The 21669-nt window shown below is 44.2% G+C and overlaps 1 protein-coding gene across 3 annotated transcripts in view; it reads right to left on the bottom strand.

Annotated features, from left to right (window-relative positions):
* The window catches only part of KLHL3 (kelch like family member 3), a 145878-nt gene that overhangs the window by 64661 nt on the left and 59548 nt on the right, over positions 1 to 21669 (bottom strand). For all 3 annotated transcript variants that reach the window (XM_010590853.3, XM_064276538.1, XM_064276548.1), the window contains exons 5-6: positions 16211 to 16373; positions 3864 to 3973 (exon numbers count right to left, since the gene is read on the bottom strand). In XM_010590853.3, coding sequence (XP_010589155.1) covers positions 3864 to 3973; positions 16211 to 16373 — 273 coding nt within the window. The remainder of the gene's footprint in view (positions 1 to 3863; positions 3974 to 16210; positions 16374 to 21669) is intronic.

Below are 21669 nucleotides of genomic sequence, written 5' to 3' on the forward strand. Positions count from 1 at the left end.
ATACCAGGGCCATATTTTCCAACTACCAATCTTTTTTTGTTTCCAACTTTTGCATTCCAATCACCAGTAATTATCAATGCATCCTGACTGCATGTTAGATCAATTTCAGACTGCAGAAGTTGGTAAAAATCTTCAATTTTTCATCTTGGCCTTAGTGGTTTGTGTATACATTTGAATCACAGTCATATCAACTGGCCTTCCTTGTAGGCATATGGATATTATCCTATCACTGACAGCACTGTACTTCAGGATAGATTCTGAAATGTTCTTTTGATGTAATGCCATTCCTCTTCAATTTGTCATTCCCAGCATAGTAAACCATACGACTGTTCAATTCAAAATGGCCAATACCAGTACATTTCAGCCCACTAATGCCTAGGATATCAATCTTTATGCATTTCATTTTTGATGATTTTCAATTTTCCTAGATTCATACTTCACACATTTCACACTCCAATTATTAATGGATGTTTGCAGCTGCTTCTTCTCATTTTAAGTCGTGCCACATCAGCAGATGACTGTCCCGAAAGCTTGACTCCATCTGCATTATTAAGGTTGACTCTTCTTTGAGGAGGCAGCTCTTCCCCAGATGTCTTTTGAGTGCCCTCCAACCTGAGGTGCTCATCTTCCGACACTATATTAGACAATGTTCTGCTGGTATTCATAAGGTTTTCACTGGCTAATTTTTTTCAGAAGTAGACCTCCAGGCCTGTCTTCCTAGTATGTCTTAGTCTGGAAGCTCAGGTGGAACCTGTCCACCATGGGTGACCCTGCTGCTATTTGAATACCAGCAGCAAAGCATCTAGCATCACAGAACACATAAGCCCCCACAGTACGACAAACTGACAGACCTGGCCAATCGACTGGAAGAGATCCATATTTGTGCCTATTCCAAAAAAAGGTGATGTAACAATGTGGAAATTATCAAACAATATCAATAATATCACACGCAAGTAAAATTTTTCTGACGATCATTCAAAAGCAGTTGCAGCAATACATTGACAGGGAACCACCAGAAATTTAAGCCAGATTCAGAAGAGGACATGAAACAAGGGATATCATTGCTGGTATCAGATGGATGTTGGCTGAAAGCGGAGAATATCAGAAAGATGTTTACCTGTGTTTCACTGACTATGAAAAGGCATTCAACTGTGTGGATCATGAAAAAAATATGGATAATATTGCAAAGAATGGGAATTCCAGAACACCTAATTGTACTCATGAGGAACCTGTACATAAATCAAGAGGCAGTTGTTCACATAGAACAAGGGGATACTGCATGGTTCAAAGTCAGGATAGGTGTGCATCAGGGTTTTATCCTTTCACCATATATTTAAGGAAACCAAGGTTCAAACAGACCAGTGACTCGTCAAGGTCACACTGCCAAGAAGTAGTCAAGCCAAGACTGGAACCCAGTCTGCCTGAGTCCAAAGCCCAAGTGTTTTCCAGGGCCACTATAATGCCTCTCCCTACTAACAACCCACCGTTCCCAGTCCTGCTACAGTACTGCAAGCACAAGTAAGTTTTCACTTGAGGAAAACTTACTAAGATCTCACTGTAGGATGGGCCAGCATGAATTCAAGAAAGCAGGTCCTTCCTTCTCAACTCACAACCCCCAAATTGATCCAAGTCCTGCTGTTTATATGACTGTGTTTCTATTTTCTCAATCTGCACTTGAAGACATACTCACATAGCCACCTTACTGACCAGCTGCCCCCACATTCACATAGCCAATCAACTGACTAGCTCATTTCTTCAAAATTGTACCAATTTAGTAGCACAGATCAGAGAAGACACTCAAGGCTTCGGAAGAAGCAATTGGGTCCTCTCAGTTTCTAAGTTAATGTACAAAGGGATCTACAACATAGCTAGAGGCATTTTGTTCCCTCGAGGTTCTGTTTTACATCAAGGTTAATAGAAGCAGAGGCCTCCCTGAGCCTATGGTAGAGTCCAGCCACCTTTTGGGGATCTATATGAAGTCTCAGGGCATCCCACAGTTTCAATAAACAACTCCTTTTCTCCTTGATCAAACTTTTCCAGGATGACAGTCAGGGGTTTGTGAATTTCACCCCATCATCTGGACACATGCCTCTAGACACAGTCTCATCTCTGATGTAAAACCCTTTTCAAAGCCACCGCAGGAATACTCCCTAAGGAAAGGGCCATAAGCATGGGCACTTAGAGTGGATAAAGACAATTAAAGAAACATTCATTGAGCATCTCTGTGGAGACAGAGACAAGTAAGATGTGTTCCCTACCATCAGGGAACTCGCAGTTTAGTGGGAGAGATAAAACTGGCTCAAAACTAACTAAATAAAAAGCTGAACAAGTGAATGTTATCCTGGAACAAGGAGCCCTGGAGACACAATGGTTAGGCACTGAAAGTTTGGTGGTTCAAACCCACTCAGTGGCTCTATGGGAAAAAGACCTGGTGATCAGCTTCCATTAAAATTACAGCTAAGAAAAATCTGTGGGGCAGTTCTACTCTGTCACGTGGGGTCACTACAAGTCAAAAATCGACTCAACAGCATCTAACAACAGCAATACCCTGGAACATAGGTAGGCAGGAATTAATTCCCGATGCAGGGTCAAATATAATCTGTTAATGCTGACTGAGTGCCCACTAGGTACCGGTTACTATACCAGGCTTTTTACACACATTACCCCATTTAATCCCCACAGCTACCCTGTGAAATATGTTCTATTATTATCCTCACTTTACCAATGAGTAAAGAGACAGAGAGGCAAAGTACCTTGCCTAAGGTAACATTACTAATTATAAATATCAGAGATGACATTTGGACCCCATTAAACCAAAAACCCATTGCCATCGAGTCAATACCGATGCATAGCAACCCTATAGGACAGAGTAGGACTGTCCCACAGGGTTTCCAAGGAGTAGCTGGTAGATTTAAACTGCCAACCTTTTGGTTAGCAGTGGAGCTCTTAACTACTGCGCCACCAGGGCTTCTAGACCCTACTAGCCAGCACCAAATCTTGTTATTTCTAGTATAAGAGGTTACATCTCCTGGAGTAAAGAAATTCTTCCTAGTAGAAGGGTACCTGAGCTGATTTGGAATTCAATAGTCGGAGATGGGAGAGGAGGATAACCAAGGAGAGGGGACAATGAGAGGGAAGGCCTGGAGGTAACACATATCAACTGCCACAGGTCAGCTAAAGCAGTAGGAGGAAGTTAAACTTTTAGCACAAAGGTATGTGGTTGGTGAGTTAGAGGCCTGAATGTCAGGAAACTTGGATTCTAGTCCTGGGTTGGCCAATGACTGTGGAACATTCAGGAGTCCCTACGCCCTCTCTGAGCCTCAGTTTCCCTATCAATAAAATGAGGGAATTGGAATAGATGTTCTCAGAAGGCCCGCTCTGGCTCAAATGCTTGATGATGCCCACTCATGAGACACCATACGGGACAGTGGCTAAGACTTGGTGACAGAGACCCCAGCTCTGCCAGTGACCAGCTGAGTGACCTTGGGCAAGTTAACTAACTCTTCTGAATCTCTGTTTCTCCATTTGTAATATGGGGACAATAGCAATGCCTGCTTCACAGGGCTGTGGGAAGGTTAAACGAAAGGAAGAACATAAAGCACTCTGCACTGTTGTTGGCAAACTATAAATGTTTAGTAAATGGAGGCAGCTTTGTCATCATCATCATCATCACCATTATTTCTTCTTTAAGGTATCCAGAATGCAAATTTAGTGGTCATGGTCCAGAAGGCATTGCTTTTAGTTTAAAGGGACAAGAAATAAGGTCTGGGACCAAAAAAAGAAGAAAAAGTCTCACTGAACCACGAGTCCCTCCCATGCCCACATCACAAGGCTTCTGTTTCACCACAGAGGGCCAGCCATACCTTCTCTTCTGAAGAAACAGTCAGCTTGTCACTGGATATCAAGCTGCACACCTGGTCCAGACTTAGGCTAAGGAATTCTTCCCCCAGCATCACCTCTGGAAAGTGCTGCTCTGTTCCAAAAAAGAAGAAGTTAAGAAAATAAAGTTATAACACACTCCTGCCCTTCTATGAACCAATGCCACGACATCTGTGGGATTCCGAGTGGGATCCTGCTAGAGACAGAGAGGGAGGGAGAGAGAGAGCATGCAACCTGGCTGGAGGGAAACAAGCAGTGAAGGCATCACCCTCGTGTGGTCCTCCACCTTGAACATTGACATGGACAAAAATGGGGCAGAGAGGACTGGGGCTATATTTTTTCCATGCTCCATGAGATTAACAATGGCATTGCAGAAAACCCTCACTGGGACCTGCCTACTTAATTGAACTCATTTCCCCTCCAGGTGCGAGATGGTAGAACGGTGGATGGTGCCCCTGCAGCACAGCCAAACAAAAGTGGGTCAGGACTGCTGTGTAGCCGGAAGTCTCTGGGGTTTCTGGTAGGAAGTCAACATTAGAAGCTGGAAGACAGAATCATCCTTTCTTGCCCAAAGTCAAGCCCGCCATAGCAAGTCTCGGGTTCACAAGGAACTTCAACCAAGCATCCGCCCAGGTGTGGCAGCAACACTACTGGGTTGGTCCCACCACCACTGGGAACACAGCAGCCAGGCCTGTGGAGGCTGTAAGATAGAGAATTTGGGGGCAGCTAGAACAAGACTGGAGTCCCTGGGTGGTGCAAATAGTTATCGTGTTCAGCTGCTAACCAAAAGGTTGAAGGTTCAAGTCCACCCAGAGTCGCCCTAGAAGAAAGGCCTGGCAATCTACTTCCAAAAAATCAGCCATTGAAAACCTTATGAAGCGCAGTTCTGACACATGGGATCACCATGAATCAGAATTGACTCAATGGCAACTAGTTTTTTAGACCAAGAATAAATCTACCTCAGGCTGCTGCTGACCACAGGTCTGAGGTCCACACAAAGGAAATTCCAGGGCCAATTCCTACCCTGATACTTCTTGGGCCACAGTCCTACTGTGAAATGTCAGTGAAAATGTATCCACTTGAGAAAGAAAGGGCCTAGATTCAAATCTTGACTTTGCCATTGCTAAGCTATGTCCTTCGGCCAATGGCATCACCTCCCAGGACGTGACTATCCTCTTCTGTAAAATAGGGATAACACCATGAGCCTTGTCTCTCTCCCGTGGTCTGATGAGAAAAGATCTTTGAAAGTGTTTTGCAAGCTACTCCAAGGTGAGCCAGCCCAGGCGTTGACGATTCCTGGTGCTTCAGGTTCTGGAGGTCTTGGGACTCTTCTTCATCTGCCCCAGACCTTGCTCCTTTTGCAGTTCTCTCACAGCCCTGCCTAATGTCCACGAGAAGCATTTGGGCCCCTTTCCTTCCAGGCTCTGTGTCTCCCCTCTTCCTTCTTTCATGGCCCCTCTCTGGCCTGGTAGTCTCTTGGACAACTCTAAGGGGCCATACCTTCCACTTCTCCCTGAGGGATACCCCTAAATGGTCTGGTGGCCTCTCAAGTGAGACCAGGGCCCTTCCATTCCGGGGAGGCTGCTGAAACATCCACTTTGCTGCAGCTGCATGATGAAAAGGAAGATCAGAGCATACTAAGCTCCTCTCTCCTACTCATCGACTTCTTGAAAACCAAACAAACAAAATTGAGAGCTTAAGATTTCAATACTTTCTTATAAAAAATCATTTTTAATTTTTTATCTTGAAATAATTTCAGACTCAAAGGAAAGTTGCAAAGATAATGCAAAGAATTCCCACTTCATCAAGAATTCCCTTCCTTCATCAGGATTCCCAGGTGTTAATGTTTTACTCTCAAAGATCATGTTATAAACAATCTTGTCCATCTTTCACTGGACAAAAAAGGCTCCCCGCTTGCTTTCCACCAGCCTACGGATGTCATTGTGGCCGCAATTAAAGCTTCCCCACCAACCCTCGCTTCCTTTAACAGAGGCCAAACCAACTATACCAGGAATATTTGTACATAAAAAGACAAATTCAAACATCAGATCCTATATGAAGGGAAGCAATTATCTTGAAGCCACCAGAGTAAAAAGCTGGTCTTTGCTCCCCTATATGTCAACAGGAAAAAGCCGTTAGTTAAAATTAACTAAAAAGCCTTTCAAGTTAGGTATTCGGAAGAACTTCCTAACTAGAGAAATAGTTAAGATTAGACAGTATTATTTTAAAAGTTTACATTCCTAAAGATTTTAAAATAAAAGCAAGTGAGCAATCCTCTTTGGATGGTGGGAATACATTCTTGGCTTAGAGTCTGGGAAAGTAACTGGATTCTCCCTCTATGCCCTGTCTGGTCTTTGAACCAGAGTCCCCTGTCTGTTGGCAACACCAAGAAACACCAGATAGAAAAAACGGTCATCACACAAGCCACCATACTGCAACAAAGTGCAGGTCATTGAGGCTCGGAAACAACTCATTCAGTTCTCAGAGCATCGGCAAACCCAGCACCAAAATCTCTGTGCTCCAGACTCACATCAGGCCTTTCACATTTATTTTTGGTTGACCAAAAACTGACATTTGGAGAAGGGAAAAGAGTGAAGAGAACAGAAAGAGGTGAGGAAGTAAAATTCTGTGCTGTGAAGAGAACCTCACAGTTTATACAGCCAAAAGTAGATGGGCTCAGATTTTGAAAAGGAAGAAAAAGAAGTGGAATGATGGCTTGGTGAACAAACTAGAAGTCCTCAGAGATAATTAAGGCAGAAAGTAGTCAACCTCCCACATCACCCCATCTCTCACCCTCAGGGGCCCTGCAGGATTTGAATCTGGGTCCCTTTTCCGGGGTGGGCTGCTTCTTTGCCCACCTCCCATTGAAATTCCATTTAGAAATCTTCCCAGGGAGCAGCCTCTGGTGGGGAGGGGACAACAAGGGAGTTCATGGGCAGCAGCTTCTCATTCAGGCCGTCACCTGGGGACCCAGGAGAACTGCACAGCATGGGCAGGAAGAGACAAAGAAAGGGACCAAAGGGGAAAACTCCTTTGCTTCTCCCTTCAGTCTGAGGAGAGGCTGAGGAGACAAAGCTGCGCCTGAGTCTTTGGAGCAGAGTTCCCTATCTGTTGGCAACACTCAAGAAATAGCAGGATAGAAAAAAAAACAGGAACAGGATGCTCTGGCTAACTTGGTTTCCTGTAAAATAGGAGTTCTCCAGAAGCCTTTGTACTCAAGTCAGTCCTCTTCACAGCTGCTTCCCGGAAAGAACCCAATCTGCCCCCAGAAGATACCTCCCTGAGAATCATCTTCTACTTTTAACACTTGTTTGGATGTTTTTGTTTGCTTGGAGTTTGTGCTGGTGGTGGTAGTGGTGGTTTGCTTTGCTTTTTTAAAAACGTATTAAGGGAAAATGTAATGAAGACCCTTGGCTAAGAAGTCAGAAGCCTGGTTTCAGGTCCTAAGTCTTTCCATCATAGTCCTTTCCAGGCTTTGGCTTCCTCATCCATAAAATGGAACCGTAATACCTGACCTAGGTCTCCAGGTTGTTTTGAAACTCAAATAAGATAATTTATATTAGTCCATTTGGAGATCTTTAAGAAACTTCCTAGAAATAAAGGATGAACACTATCAGCCCAGGTTTCTATTTCAGAAAGTCTAGTTCTGTAAGCAACACCACTCTTACATTAACAGAAGGGGCTTTTCCACGGTGTCAGAGACATCCCTTGGGACTATAGGTCCTGTGGGTGAGGTTGCAAACTTCAAAGATCTTAAGAGACCCAATTCCACTGAATTAATAAACTTTCTAGTGAGACAAGTTACTCAATTTCTTAAAGCTGCATCTTTCTCATCTGCAAAATGGGTCTAATAATAGTACCTATCTCATAAAGGTGTTACGAGTATTAAATAAGCAAATATATGTAACTCACATTTACTGAGATCATTGCAAGTGCTCAGTAACTGTTAATGCAGAATGTGCCAAATGCAGTGGGGAAATAAACAATGAAGAAAGCAGAGCTGATGCTTAAAAGGAGATTATTGGTTTATAAGAGTGGTGAGACAAGGCACCAATAACTCCAACCCAAAGTCCACAGGGTCATGACTGGGAGAGGTGCTTTGGATACAAATAAAAATATGAAAGCAGGAACATCCGAAACTTGTTGTTGTTGTTATGTGCCATCAAGTCAATTTCAACTCACAGCAACCCTATATGACAGAGTAGAACTGTCCCATAGGGTTTCCTAAGCGATAATCTTAACCATTGCATCACCTGACCTCCTTAGAACTTGCCTACCCACTGCCATCAAGTCGATTCCAACTTATAGAGACACCACCATAGGGTTTCCAAGGCTGCAATTCTCTACAGAAGCAGCCTGTCACATCTTTCTTCCACAGAGGTGCTGGTGGTTTTGAACCGCCGACCTTTCCGTAGGGCTTCTTGTCTGGCAAACAGCTATAGTCCAGCCCAGGGAGACTATGCTAGGCTCCAGGAAATCATGCAGTGGGAGTGGGGTGTACAGGGTCATAAGTATCCTATAACCACAGAAGGGAAATTCTCTAATAATAAACTCCAACTTGTCTTTTTGCTTTTTTTCCTTTAAAGAGAAGTGGAAACAGACAAAAAGAAGTCAATTAATTAAGGATTCTGGTTTAGGGTTCTAATTAATCAGGCATTTACTGTAAGTAACAAAGACCATTTAAATTCCAAGTCCTGACTGATGAAACACAGGGTCTGTTCCTATCCATTTGGATGAGACATCATGGAGAACAAGGAGGGGGCACCAAATAACTTCAAGTCCTTTCTCCACCAAGCAACGCACACGTATCTTCCCAGTGTTAAAAATTCAGAAAACTTAGTGGCACAGTCTCAGGAAAGGGCTTTTTCTGGGTTAGGTCTTTTCAAGGAAGCAGGCGTGCAGAAGGTTGAGGATGTTTCCTCATAGTAGGTAATACTCTGCTAGGTATTTTATATACATTATGTCACTTAATCCTCCCTAAAGCCCTGATGAACTGAATATCAATAAGCTTGTTTTACAGATGGAAAAGTGGAAACTCAAAAATCTAAGTCATGTGCTTAGGGTCACACAGCAGTAAGCAATACAGCCAAGTTTTGAAACAAAGTGTGTCTGATTCCAGTAACATAAGCTCATTCATACGGATATCTTAGTTCCTAAGATAATAAAAACTTGTCCTATGCAGACCATTGGGGGTGAAATTCAGTACAGGCTATCAGAACACCCTAAGAATCCCTGTAAAGAAAGAGAAAGGGAAGAGAGAAGGAGAGAGAGCGGAAAGGGAAGAGGAGGTGAGGTCAGGGACGAAACAGTGAATGTGAATGAATGAATCTAAAGACCTTTCTTTAAAAAAAAAAAAAAAGGCTTAGAGTACTTTGTAGTAGTAGTTCTATACATTTTGGAGTCAGTCCTGGGTTCAAATTTCAGGCCCAATCCCTGAAGTGAGATCTTTCCCTGTTCACCAGGCTAGGTGAAGTGACATTCTTCTGTGTTCCCAAAGGCCCCGAAATAGGAAATCGTAATAACCATTGCCTTTATGATGCTGCTTTGTTGTCATTCATTTATAGGTCTTTCTCTCATGCTGGGGCTCTGAGCCCCATGAGGGCAGGGACCAAGTCTGTCCTGTTAGGAGCTGAATCACCAGTGTCCAGCATAATGTCTGCATACAATGGACTCTAAAAACTATCGAGTTTCCCTGATCATTGTTCAGGACTGCCTAGGGACCAGGCAACCTCCCAAGCTAGCCTCAAGCCTATCCGTCTCTCTTTTAGGGTGATATAAACCTAAGCCTTATATCTAGTTCATCTAAACAAGCCCAGAACAAATAGAACTAATGATCCATCTGTGACTTCTCCAACTAGCCGGAAGGATGAAGCAAACCCTATAATTTCCAGGGCCAGGGGCCCCAGGGAACAGGTGATAGTGCCTCTGAACCCAACCACCGACCACATCCTGAGGAGAAACAGGCTGACACAGGTAGACACACAAATAGAATCAAAGATTTTAACAAGGTAAAAAAAAAATGAAACAGACTGCCTCAAATTTCACTCCTAGCCCCTATTGCCCTATTTTTGGAGGGCAGAAGCAAGCTTTTCTGAATCAATATTTGGCTTTCAGGGCCCAAAATTTCTCTTCCCCTAGAGATGATTCAGCTCCCACAGGGAAGTAGCAGATACGTGCCTTGACCTCTTCCTAGAACGGTCATGACCACCAGTCCTCAGACTCTAAATATTACTACCTTCATCCTCCCTGGGGATGATGGGAAATGAGTTCTTTCCATGTTGACTTAATTTCAGAAATATATGTATTGCTCCTCTCTCTCTCTCTCACACACACACACACACAAAACCCACTGCTGTATAGTCTATTCTGACACATAATGCCCCTGTAGGGCAGAGTGAGCCATCCCACTAAGTTCCCAAGGCTGTAATATTTACGGAAGCTGACTACCACATCTTTCTTCCGAGGAGTGGCTAGCGGGTTCAAACTGCCGACCTTTTGGTTAGCAGCCAAGTGCTTAACCATTGTGTCACCAGAGCTCCTTATACACACATACACTAAAGGCCATATCAAAGCTGCCTAGCTGTCAGTGCTATTGATTCAACACCAAAGTTCTCAGTTGCCCAAAGAGTAGAAGAAACTAGGGAAGTTTCCTAAAATCCCAACAAGGAGAACAGCTAGCAACAAAAACTCTGCGTCTGTACTACTGCTTAATTTGCCACTTTCAAGTTAGAGGCAGAAAATCAAGGGGAGGCAGGAGTGAGGCAACTGTCATGGGGAGATGGACTGTACTAGCCCAGGTGGACAGGAAAATAAGAGTGGGGCTCAGAGTGCAGGCTCTGGAGTCAGACAGCCTCACTGAGTCTTGGCGCTGCCACTTATAAACTATGTGATCTTGTGCAAGTTACTAAACCTCTCTAAAGTTTTTTTCATCTATAAATTGGGAAACTAATAACTACCTCCTATTCGACGGCAGTGAGTTTTTGACTATAGTATGTGAGGTAGTTATTAGTTTCCCAATTTATAGATGAAAAAAAACCTCTATGGGGGCAGTTCTACTCTGTCCTCTAGGGTCGGTATGAGTTGGAATCGACTCAACAGCAGTGGGTTTTTACAGTATGTGAACAAAATGAGGTAACATCTACGTAGTGTGCAGCATCATACCTGGTACATAGTAAGTGTTCAAAAATGGTAGAAATTCTCACCATCATCATCATTATTTTATGATCCCAAGTTTGGAGAAGCAGTTTCACAAGATGTCCCTCACTGAGTCAGACATTCATGTTTTTTAAATGCTTGGTCAATTTTTTTTTTCTTTTGCTGCCCTTAAGCTAATTACTACATTCCATGCTCTCAAATGACTCAAATCTATCGAAAAAAGGCCATTTCTCTCCTTGAGCATGTGAAATCCGATGGCTTTTCCATCCCATGGCTGGAGGGTTTCAGCTCGGCTTTGGCAAACTGATGTAAACAACATGTCCAAAGAATTTTAATTGCCATTTCATTAATGGGGTCCCATTAACATCCCTCCCAACCAGCTCTGCTGATGGCCCAGTGCACGGCTGCCCAATTACCAAACAACAAAGTCCCCATAAATCTGGGCCCCGGCCTCCGAGGTTAAAGATTAAGCAGTGCCTGAAAACAACAATAATGAAGAATAAGAAATAGGCTGTACAAAACACTAGGGCCCCTCTCCCAGTTACTAGCTACCCAGGAGGGTTGTGACGCCATTGGCTGGGGGCAGGGGTCTGAGGCATTAGCTTATAAATGTACCCTGCTCCAGAATAACACGTATCACAGCAAAAACCTGGGGGCATAGCCCTGGGGGGAAACTGCATCCAGAGGAAGCAGGAGGGACTGCCACAGCAGGAAGAAACAGGGCCATTCCAAACAGGAAACCCAACAGGCAGCTGGATGGGGAGAGGTGATGCTCCAACCCCCACAAAGTCCTACTACCTCTGCATCCCACGTGCTCTCACCAGGAAAGCTGAAGGCTTATCAGAAGGCCAAGGCTGGCCTTAAAAATAAACTTACATTTTGGGGGGAGAATAATTTAGCAATATCTATCAAAATAAAATAAATGTACATTCTCCTTGATCCAACAATTAGGCTACTAAGATTGTACCCTATAGCGTATTAGCAAATATATTCCAAAACACTATGTATAAGAATTCTCACTGAAGCATTTTATATGAAAGAAAAAAACTGGAAACGTTAACGTCCATCACAGAGGGTTGGTTAAATAAATTATGGCTCATTTACATAAAACACCCAATAAAAACAATAAGATATAGCTATGCACAGGGATCTGGTATTACTAAATACTCCAAGATCTAGTATCAAGTGGAAAAAAAAAAACAAAACAATGAGTACAGATGCTTTATTCGTAGAAATTAAAAAGCAGAGTCTATAAATTCTGTAGGGATGCCCCAGATATACTCCCTGCCCTGTTCAGAGAGAGAGAGATAGGGAGATCTACTCTACATTTCATACCGATGTGTACTGTTTACACTTTTTTATCATGAGTATAAGCTGCTTTTGTTAAATACATTTGCTAAAGTTTTAAAATAAAAGGTATAGAAACTTATCTGCTGACATGGAAAGATATTCAGAATATACTGCTAAAATTTTTTTTCAAGTTGGAAAACATACATAAGCCATGAATGACCTGGAAATATATGCACCAATGTGCTGTCTGTGCATCTCTCTGGGTAGGACTGCAAGGCTTTCCATGTTCTTTCTGCCTGACTGCTTTTTCTGGAATGATCAGGGATGGTCTGTATATTAAAACAACAATAATAACAGAAAAAAGGAAGCTCATCTTGGAGAAGGTTTTCTCGAACAGAATTCGAAGGCAAAGCTGGGGGCTGCAGATGAGTGAAGGCAGGGCCCAGCTGGCCAGAGACTGGAGAGAGTGGGGAGGCAGGACCGGACCTGCCTGCCTGTGCATTTGGATAAAGAGAAACAAAAATCAGAAGCTTTGGAAATGATCCTCTTCCCCAAAGTGCATGCAGACCACAGCAGCAGCAGCAGGTGACCTGAGGATTCCTGTCCCTGTAGCCAGTCCCAGCGCAGGGGGTCTCTCACTGCAGATGATGAGGTTGGCAGGGAGGCATCCAGAGCACTGCCCTGGGTGGTGCCTACTTGTGCAGGACACTCTCCTTCCCATCCCCATTGATCTCCAAACCATCCTGAGAAGCAAGGCAGGATGTACCAACCCCATCACAGAGAAAACAGGCCCAGGGTCACTCGGCTCAGAAGCACTGGCTGGTCTGATTCCTAGTTCTGATCAGGAAGGTCTTCTTATAGACAGTTGGCTTAAAACACCTCCTGAACTCAAGGCACAGGCCTAACAAAGTCTGTTACTATAAGAGGCCTTTCCAAGCCTGCACTGTCCAGCAAAGCTTGTGACCACGTGGCCGACACTGCCCCTCGTGTGTGACCCTAGTGGGTACCCACACTCCACACTTACAGAGGTGGCAGCTTTGTCTCAAGAAGCAACGATGGCAGAGAACATCAGGTTCAATCTAAATTCGGGGGTATGAGACAAACAAAACAAAGCAAACTCACATCACTGGATGGGCAGGGGAGTGTAAACCCAGATAATACTCTTTTCCTTCCTTCTCTACACACAATTCTGCTTTCACAATTCACCTTCAAATGCCTTTCTATCATATGCTTATCAACACCTGCATTGTCGTACCACCTTAAAAATATGACCTCACTGTAGTGCAGGGCTGAGAGCTGCAGGGAAAGCTGTCATGAGATGGTTACAGCCACTACAGAAGACCTCAGAACGGGAAGAAGGAGGCCACGAGTGAACATCGCACTGATTAAGCCAGGGGAAGTAGGAGGGCCCACTCAGGCAGTGGAAGCCTCCCAACAGGGAAGAGAAGACACCCACATCTCACTGCCCCCTTCCCAAGATGACTAACCACCCTGGGTCTAGCACAGACAGCTGGATGTCTGTCTACATTGTCTGATTGTTGGGATTTGGGGAATACATGGCAGACTCCCAATGGAAAATGCCAACTCTAGCCACCTACACTCCTAAGTTACTGATTCACAGGGCTGCTTTATGTCCAAACTCAGCCTGGAAGCAGTAATTATAAACACTGGCTCTGGAGTCAATGCTGCCTGGGTTTGAATCCTGCCTCTGTCTCTACTCGCTATGTGACTTCAGCAAATTACTGAGCCTCCCTGTGCTTTGGTTCCCTCAGCTATTGCAGGCATTAAATGAGATGATGAACATAAAATCCTTAGCATACAGTGTGGCCCAATGTGAGAACTCAGTAGATGCTAGCTAGAAATAATCCATCAGGATACCTGCATAAGCAGGTGTGGACACATGTACCCACACTGCTGGCAGAACCCAGCCACTGTGAGAACACTGGGACCAAGAAGCTCCAATAAGATGGATGTGTTCCCAACAGCATCCGCCCTACTCTCCCGCAGAGGAGTTTGATCACCAGATAAAGAGAGGAAACACAGAACTTGATAGTGGGGGGAAGCCAGGCCAGAAAACCCAGGGCCTTTGTTAGAGGTTGAGGCTCAGTACACTCCCCAAACCTCAGATGATGGTGTCAGCCAGCAAGCCCTCAGCTAATTTCTGGACATTGGCTGAACAGGAGACTCAGAACTGAACAGTACGCATGACAGTGTTTATTTGGGCAAGGGGAAAGGTGAGATGCTTTATTGAAAACAAAGGTGGTGGCCATGACTGAATCTATCAATTAAAATGACCTGGCCTTGACAGAAACTGGAGAAAACCCGAGAGTATGGCCCCTGGACACCCTTTTAGCTCAGTAATGAAGGCACTCTTGAGGTTCACCCTTCAGGCAAAGATTAGACAAAATGAGACCAAAGGGGCACGCCAGCCCAGGGGCAAGGACTAGAAGGTAGGAAAGGATAGGAAAGCTGGTAATAGGGAACCCAAGGTCGAGAAGGGAGAGTGTTGACATGTCGTGGGGTTGGTAACCAATGTCACAAAGAAATATGTGTACTAATTGTTTATTGAGAAGATAGTTTGTTCTATAAACCTTCATCTAAAGTACAATAATATAAATAAATAAATATTTTTAAAAGGAAAAATAAATAAATAATATGACCAGGCCTATTCCCTGGGTCATTCGTGACCTTCATCCCAAAGCTGAAATAAATAGCAAAGAAGATTTCTTTCCAGCTAACATGGCTGACTGGACATTCACATTCATCTTTACTCCCTCCCAAAATCCCATTAAGATAACAGAATGACAATCTCTGGTCTCTAAGAAAAATAAAAGGAGATCAACAGATTATCTGATGTATTGAGAAGGACTGTTCATTTGTATCTGTCAAAAATTAGTGATAGAGACACAAACTACGCAAAAGAATAAGACAAGCATTAACTTCTGGTTAAAAAAATGTTTGCTGATTAAAAAAATCTGTAATTATACTAATGACTTAACTCAGTTGTGAAAATGATATTAAGAAAATAAATAGAAGGAAAGAGTATGTATGTCCAAGGGAAAGTCTATGAAAGCTCAATCCTATTCTTCCAGTAAAACTCAACAGATGATATCTAAAATTAATAAATCAAAACACAGCAGTATAAACATAGTATTTAGATATATGCAGGTAAATAGCAGACGAGTCAGCTTTTAGCTGAGTCAGAATCTCCATTTTAATTTCTTCAGAATTGAAAGTGACTAGTTCTGGAGAACAAGGCTTGGTGTGATGAGGTAGAGCAGAAGACTCTTGGTTTTCATTATAAGACAATAGTATTTGACTTTTTTTGTGTGTTCATAGTATGCTTTGATCAAAATAAAAATTTTCTTAAACAGCAACAATAAAAAGATTTATTTAAAAACATAGTTCAAATTACTCTTCTCCCACCACCAGGGGTGGACTAGCCAGTAAAAAAAAAAAACAGCTAAACAAGGTACTAAAAAAAAAATTTTTTTTTTTTCACGGGCTTAATTTTGTTTACTTACTAATCTGTAGTGCACAATTTCACTTCTTTGAGGAAGTGTGGCACAGCAGGTGGGTTCGAACCGCCCACCTTTTGGTTAGCAGCTGAGTGCTTTAATCACTGCACCACCAGGGCTCCTCTCCCTCCTCTACTCTTGTGAAATTACTGTCTGTACCATCCATCTGGCAATTAATCGTACTCCACTTGGCAATAAACTAATCATTTCTATTGTTAATTATCTTTCCACCTGTGTCTTGTCTCCCTAACTCAATTATAACTGCTTCACAGCAGAGACCACTTCCCATAATCTTTGAGAAGTTCACAGCAGACCAGGTTATTAAATCCACCAGCTCCAAGGAGATGCAGCAGCCCGGCTCCCATTACCTGCATAGGCGTTGGCCTGCTGCAGAAGATCTGTGCAGGTGTGCACGTCTGCAAATGCACGGATGCCCAGGCAGTTGGTGGGATGCAACTGAGACTGCAGAAAGTCACAGCAGTTCTGCCGAACGTCCATGAGCTGCAGCAAGCTGGCTGCCGGGAGCAGCACCTGGAGGAGAAGGCATTGATATTCTGAGGCACCTGATCCCACCAGCAGGAACTCATCTCTATAAAGCACTGTTCCAATCATTTCACTCCCACGCTCAAGGTCTTCTCATTGCTCTCCACTGCCTGTCCTATTAAGTTCAAGCTTCCCGGCCTGGCCTTCAGAGCAGCTGTGGCCTACCTCCCAGATTATTTCCCACTACTCTCCACTTCATGGACCTTAAGCACCAATGGATACTTTGTATCCACTACAGCCTTCAACAATGCTTCTCAGTCTTTCATTTGCCTTTGAATCTCCTGGGAACCTTATGAAAAGGCAGGTTCTTGATTCAATAGGTCTAGGATGGGGCTTGAGATTCTGCATTTCTAACAAGCTTCCAGGCGATGCTTGCAGCTGCTCAGCCACAACCCACACTGAGTAACAAGGCCTACAGCACTGGTTCTCAAACAAGGCTGCCCATTGTAATCACCTGGAGAGTTTTTAAAATGTTGATGCCTGGGTCCCATCCCCCAGAGATTCTAATTTAATAGGTATGGGGTATGGCCTGGGCACTGAGATTTTGTGTGTGCACTTTTTTTTTTATTATGCTTTAAGTGAAAGTTTACAAATCAAGTCAGACCCTCATACAAAAATTTATATACACCTTGCTGTATACTCCTAGTTGTCCTCCCCCTAATGAGACAGCACACTGCTTCTCTTTTCCATGTCCATTCAGCCAGCTTCTGTCCTCCTCTGCCCTCTCATCTCCCCTTCAGACAGGAACTGCCCACATAGTCTCATATGTCTACTTGATCCAAGAAGCTCACTCTTCACCAGTATCATTTTCTATCTTATAGTCCAGTCCAATGCCCATCTGAAGAGTTGGCTTTGGGAATGGTTCCTGTCTTGGGCTAAGAGAAGGTCTGGGGACCATGACCTCCAGGATCCTTCTAGTCTCAGTCAGACCATTAAGTCTGGTCTTCGTACTAGAATTTGAGGTCTGCATCCCACTGCTCTCCTGCTCCCTCAGGGGTTCTCTGTTGTGTTCCCTGTCAGGGCAGTCATCGGTTGTAGCCAGGCACCATCTAGTTCTTCTGGTCTCAGGCTGATGTAGTCTCTGGTTTATGTGGCCCTTTCTGCCTCTTGGGCTCATAATTACCTTGTGTCTTTGGTGTTCTTCATTCTCCTTTGCTCCAGGTGGATTGAGACCAATTGATGCATCTTAGATGGCCACCTGCTAGCATTTAAGACCTCAGACGTCACTCTCCAAAGTGGGATGCAGAATGTTTTCTTAATAGATTTTATTATGCCAATTGACCTAGATGTCCCCTGAAACCATGGTCCCCAAACCCCCACCCCTGCTACGCTGCCCTTTGAAGCGTTTGGTTTATTCAGGAAACTGTTTTTGGTTTAGTCCAGTTGTGCTGACCTCTCCTGTATTGTGTGTTGCCTTTGCCTTCACCTAAAATAGTTCTCGTCTACTTGGGCCCTGAGATTTTTTAAAGCTTCACAGGTCCTCTGAGAACCTTTGCCTTTAGCTCACTATCCTCACTCAGATATATGAATTTTTCTGAGCTCAGTCTGAACATCTGTGTGCCAGGCACTGGTCGTGGCTCCGGGATGCACTGGCAAGCATGATAAACCAGATCCCCTCCCTCCATAAGGGGGTCTCGTAGTTTGTTAGAATGAAATATTTGCTCCCAAATCCCTCAGAAACTCAGGCAATCACACTTTATTTACCCATCCAACAGATAAAAAATAAGGAACACCTTGGGGCAAATTCTCAGAGAAGTGAGAGCTGAGATTTGTTTTAAAAGGTCACAGGACACATGAGCATTTATACTGTATTCTAGAAGACAGAAATAGTTCTTGCTCAGGTGTATGTGCATGTGTTTTTCCTAAGAGCCAGGGAAGACTGGCTTGAGCAGGCCAGCTGGGGTGCTCAGAATGCCAACCGTGCCAAGTTTCCCTGTGGGATCTTCCACGGCTGCTAAAGCCTGCCCTCTGGATCAAAAATGTAGGGTAGAAGGCCAAAGTCTTTCACCACCCCAGTTCCCCCCATAGAAATGGCAGATAGTCGGAGGGTAAGGGTGGCTTTCCAAAAATAACTTTAGAAATAAATCACAGAGCAGAACAGTTTGATTTGAAGCTGTTGTAGTTTTGAGCTTTTCACCCCATTTCACCCCAAAACAACCCCCATGTCTGGGTCCTTTGCTCTCAACTACTTCCCTGGCTCTCAGAGAGAGTGACTGTGGCAGCCAGACTCTGGCTGTTCCCATATACAAGACATGGGTTGTGATGCATTTGTTTTCTTGATTTGGAGAGCTAAGTTTGTTTTTTTTTTTTTTTTTTTTAAGGTGATTAAATTCTGGACCCTGAACTTCTCCCAAAAGAGCTCTGAGTTCTCAGCTCTGGCTCTCATCACCTCTGTGTGCTCAGGCCAAAAACCCTCTGCTAGGGTAATCACCCACCCTGGTTTCCCCAGGACTGAGTGGTTTCCCAGGACATGGGAGCTTCGGTGCTAAAACTGGGATGGTTGGTCATCCCTCACTATTCCTGCCAACAAACACACGCAACACCCAGACCCAGAGTCTGCACTATCAGTGGACATACTCCCCAGTTAAGCATCTGTTCTGAACAAGGAAAGCTCTTCCTACCTACAAGCTTAAACTTCTCCTTCATAGCATCCGAGCTCTAGAAAACATGTTCCTCTTCCCTTCCTCCACCCTCTCTCCTCTATTCTCCTACATCCCCAGCAGGACAGCAGTAAATTAACAACATGTCCTGTATATTTTCTAAACCACTGTTTCATTCCTGAGAAAGAAGAAAGATAAAATCACTCTCTCCTGAGACATTTAGAACACAAATGAACATAGCCAGGCCCCAAATCTAATCACCTGAGCTCCATTTCCACTAGGCAACCACCATCTCCACTAAGCAGCAATAAACTGGAAAAGTCAATTAACTTGTGTGCTTGCTCAACCTGGACCAGCAGATTCCAGGAGCAGATTAGTCTCCACCAGCTAGCTAAGTGGAGATCCATTAACCATTCTTGTTGAATACATACCAGGAATGGAAAACTGTACTCCAAGGCCCCAAATGACCTCCATGACATCCCTCTGATCAGCACCAGCTACAATGCCCTGAGTTAGGGCCATAGATTGACCAATAACCCCAGTTTGCCTGGCTTTCCTGGTCCCAGGGAAACCCTCAGACCCAGCAAACTGGGAAGGCTATTCACCCTAGGGATCAGTAATCTCTCATTCTAAAGAAATCCTGGGGCAGGGGGAAGAAAGTTATCACATGTTGTATAGGATACACCCTTCTCAGAGGTGTGGTGAGTCCCAAAGGGCTAGGTGTGAGAAGAGGCAGGGGTGGGACGGCAGCCCTTTAGCCCCACAGAAGATTTCTGAGAGTCCAATCTGCCTCCAAACTGCATTCCCAGCCAAGTCAAGAAGAGGTCACGCCAGAGGCACACATTCCCTTTCCTTTCTCTCTTTCTCACCATGAGTTTGGTGCTTAAATTCTCAAGCTCGTGACAATCAGCCAGAGAAATGAAATAATATTTCCCGAACACACTCCTTAGGTTATACTTTCAGTTTTTAAAACCTCCCTGGACAGGGCTACCCACATAGCTTTCAACTTCCCTACTGTTCAGAAAACCCACTTAGTAGGTAAAAATTACAAGGCTTTCCCTCTCTCCAACGCCCCCCATCCTGTTTGGGTCCACTCCTGCCTGAAAGCATTTCCAAACTGACTTCTTAAAATGAACAGGGCTTGTGGTTGCTCTAATTGCTCCTTCCCTCTCTTTGATCTTACACTGCGATTAGCTATGAGCCAAAGGCCCTTTTCTTCCCACTACTTGCTTCATACAGGAAGGCAGAAAGAAAAGTAAAGGAAGTCAAAATGCTGAGGGGGAAGATTTGAAGGCTGGAAGATAAATCACCCCTCAAACTCTGGGTCTCAGGGATAAACTGAGGCTCAGTCCAATGGGGTGCTGGGATCTGGACATGAGAACAAAAGCAAATCCCCAGAGGCTCTGAAAGAAAAGAGAACAAACCATCCTTGGGGCAACTGTCTTTGGTTCCCCCTCCCCACACCAACAAGGGTTTGAGAGGATTTCCTCTTATCTTACTTGAAACTCTACTCCCTCAAAGGGCAGCAATAACAAGATTATACACAGAAGGCCAAGCTCAGATCCTCAGCTGAGAAGCAAGACTGTCCTGGTGGATTCTAGGGCAGTACTGCTTGTCCCTGGATGGGAGAAGCTGAGACAGGGGAAGAAATTGTTGTTGTTGTTAGGTTCCATCGAGTCAGTTCTGACTCATAGCAACCTTATGTACAACAGAACAAAACACTGTTCAGTCCTACACCATCCTCACAATCGTTTTTATGCTTGAGCCCATTGCTGCAGCCACTATGTCAACCTGTCTTGTTGAGGGTCTTCCTTTTTCTCTGATCCACCACTTTACCAAGCATGATGTCCTTTTCCAGGGACTGATCCCTCCTGATAACATGGCCAAAGTGTGTGAGACGTAGTCTGGCCACCCTTGCTTCTAAGGAGGATTCTGGCTGTACTTCTTCCAAGACAAGATTTGTTCAGGGAAGAAGCTGTTGACTGGCACCACCCACAGGGTGGAAGATCACTCCTAAATCAAAAAACACTTAGCCCACCTTTTGCAACTTCAACATTATGGTTCTTAGAAAACCAGAGAGGCCTTGGAATGACCCTCAGCAAAGAGTTTACAGGTTCCTTCCAGCTTGCAAATGGCCTGCCCTCCATTTTACGTGCACAGACCTGTCTTGTTTTTTCTCTCCCTTGGATAACATGAAAACATAGGAGAGGATATCCCGTCACAGAATTTGTTTCCTTCAGCAAAAACAAAAGGAAATGCCCTGCCTCAGAAAGCACCTACTCCTGGAACTTCAGGGAGGCAGGGCCATGCACAGAGGAGGGCACCAGCCGGAGGCCAGGAAATGGGCTGCCCAGGCCCTTCTGCCCCAGCCACTCAGCGGGCTCCATCTCTGTCAGTGCTGGGCACAACACCTGGCACAGAAAAAGTGCTAAATAAAAATCTGTTGAAAGAAAGAGAGAGGGAAAGGTGTGTGGATGAATAGGAGACCTCTCGGAACAGTGCTGTGATCAAAAGTGTGAACTTTGAACTCTGACTTCAACGCTTACCAGCCATGAGACTGAGAGCAAATTACTTAACCTCTCTGTGCCTCTGTGTCCTCATGAGTAACATGAGCATAATAATGGTACTGCCTTAAAGGCTTGTTATGAAGATCAAGTAATGTAATACATTTAAAACAGTTAACA

Source organism: Loxodonta africana, chromosome 2 (genome assembly GCF_030014295.1).
Source record: "Loxodonta africana isolate mLoxAfr1 chromosome 2, mLoxAfr1.hap2, whole genome shotgun sequence".
NCBI classification, from domain to species: Eukaryota; Metazoa; Chordata; class Mammalia; order Proboscidea; family Elephantidae; genus Loxodonta; species Loxodonta africana.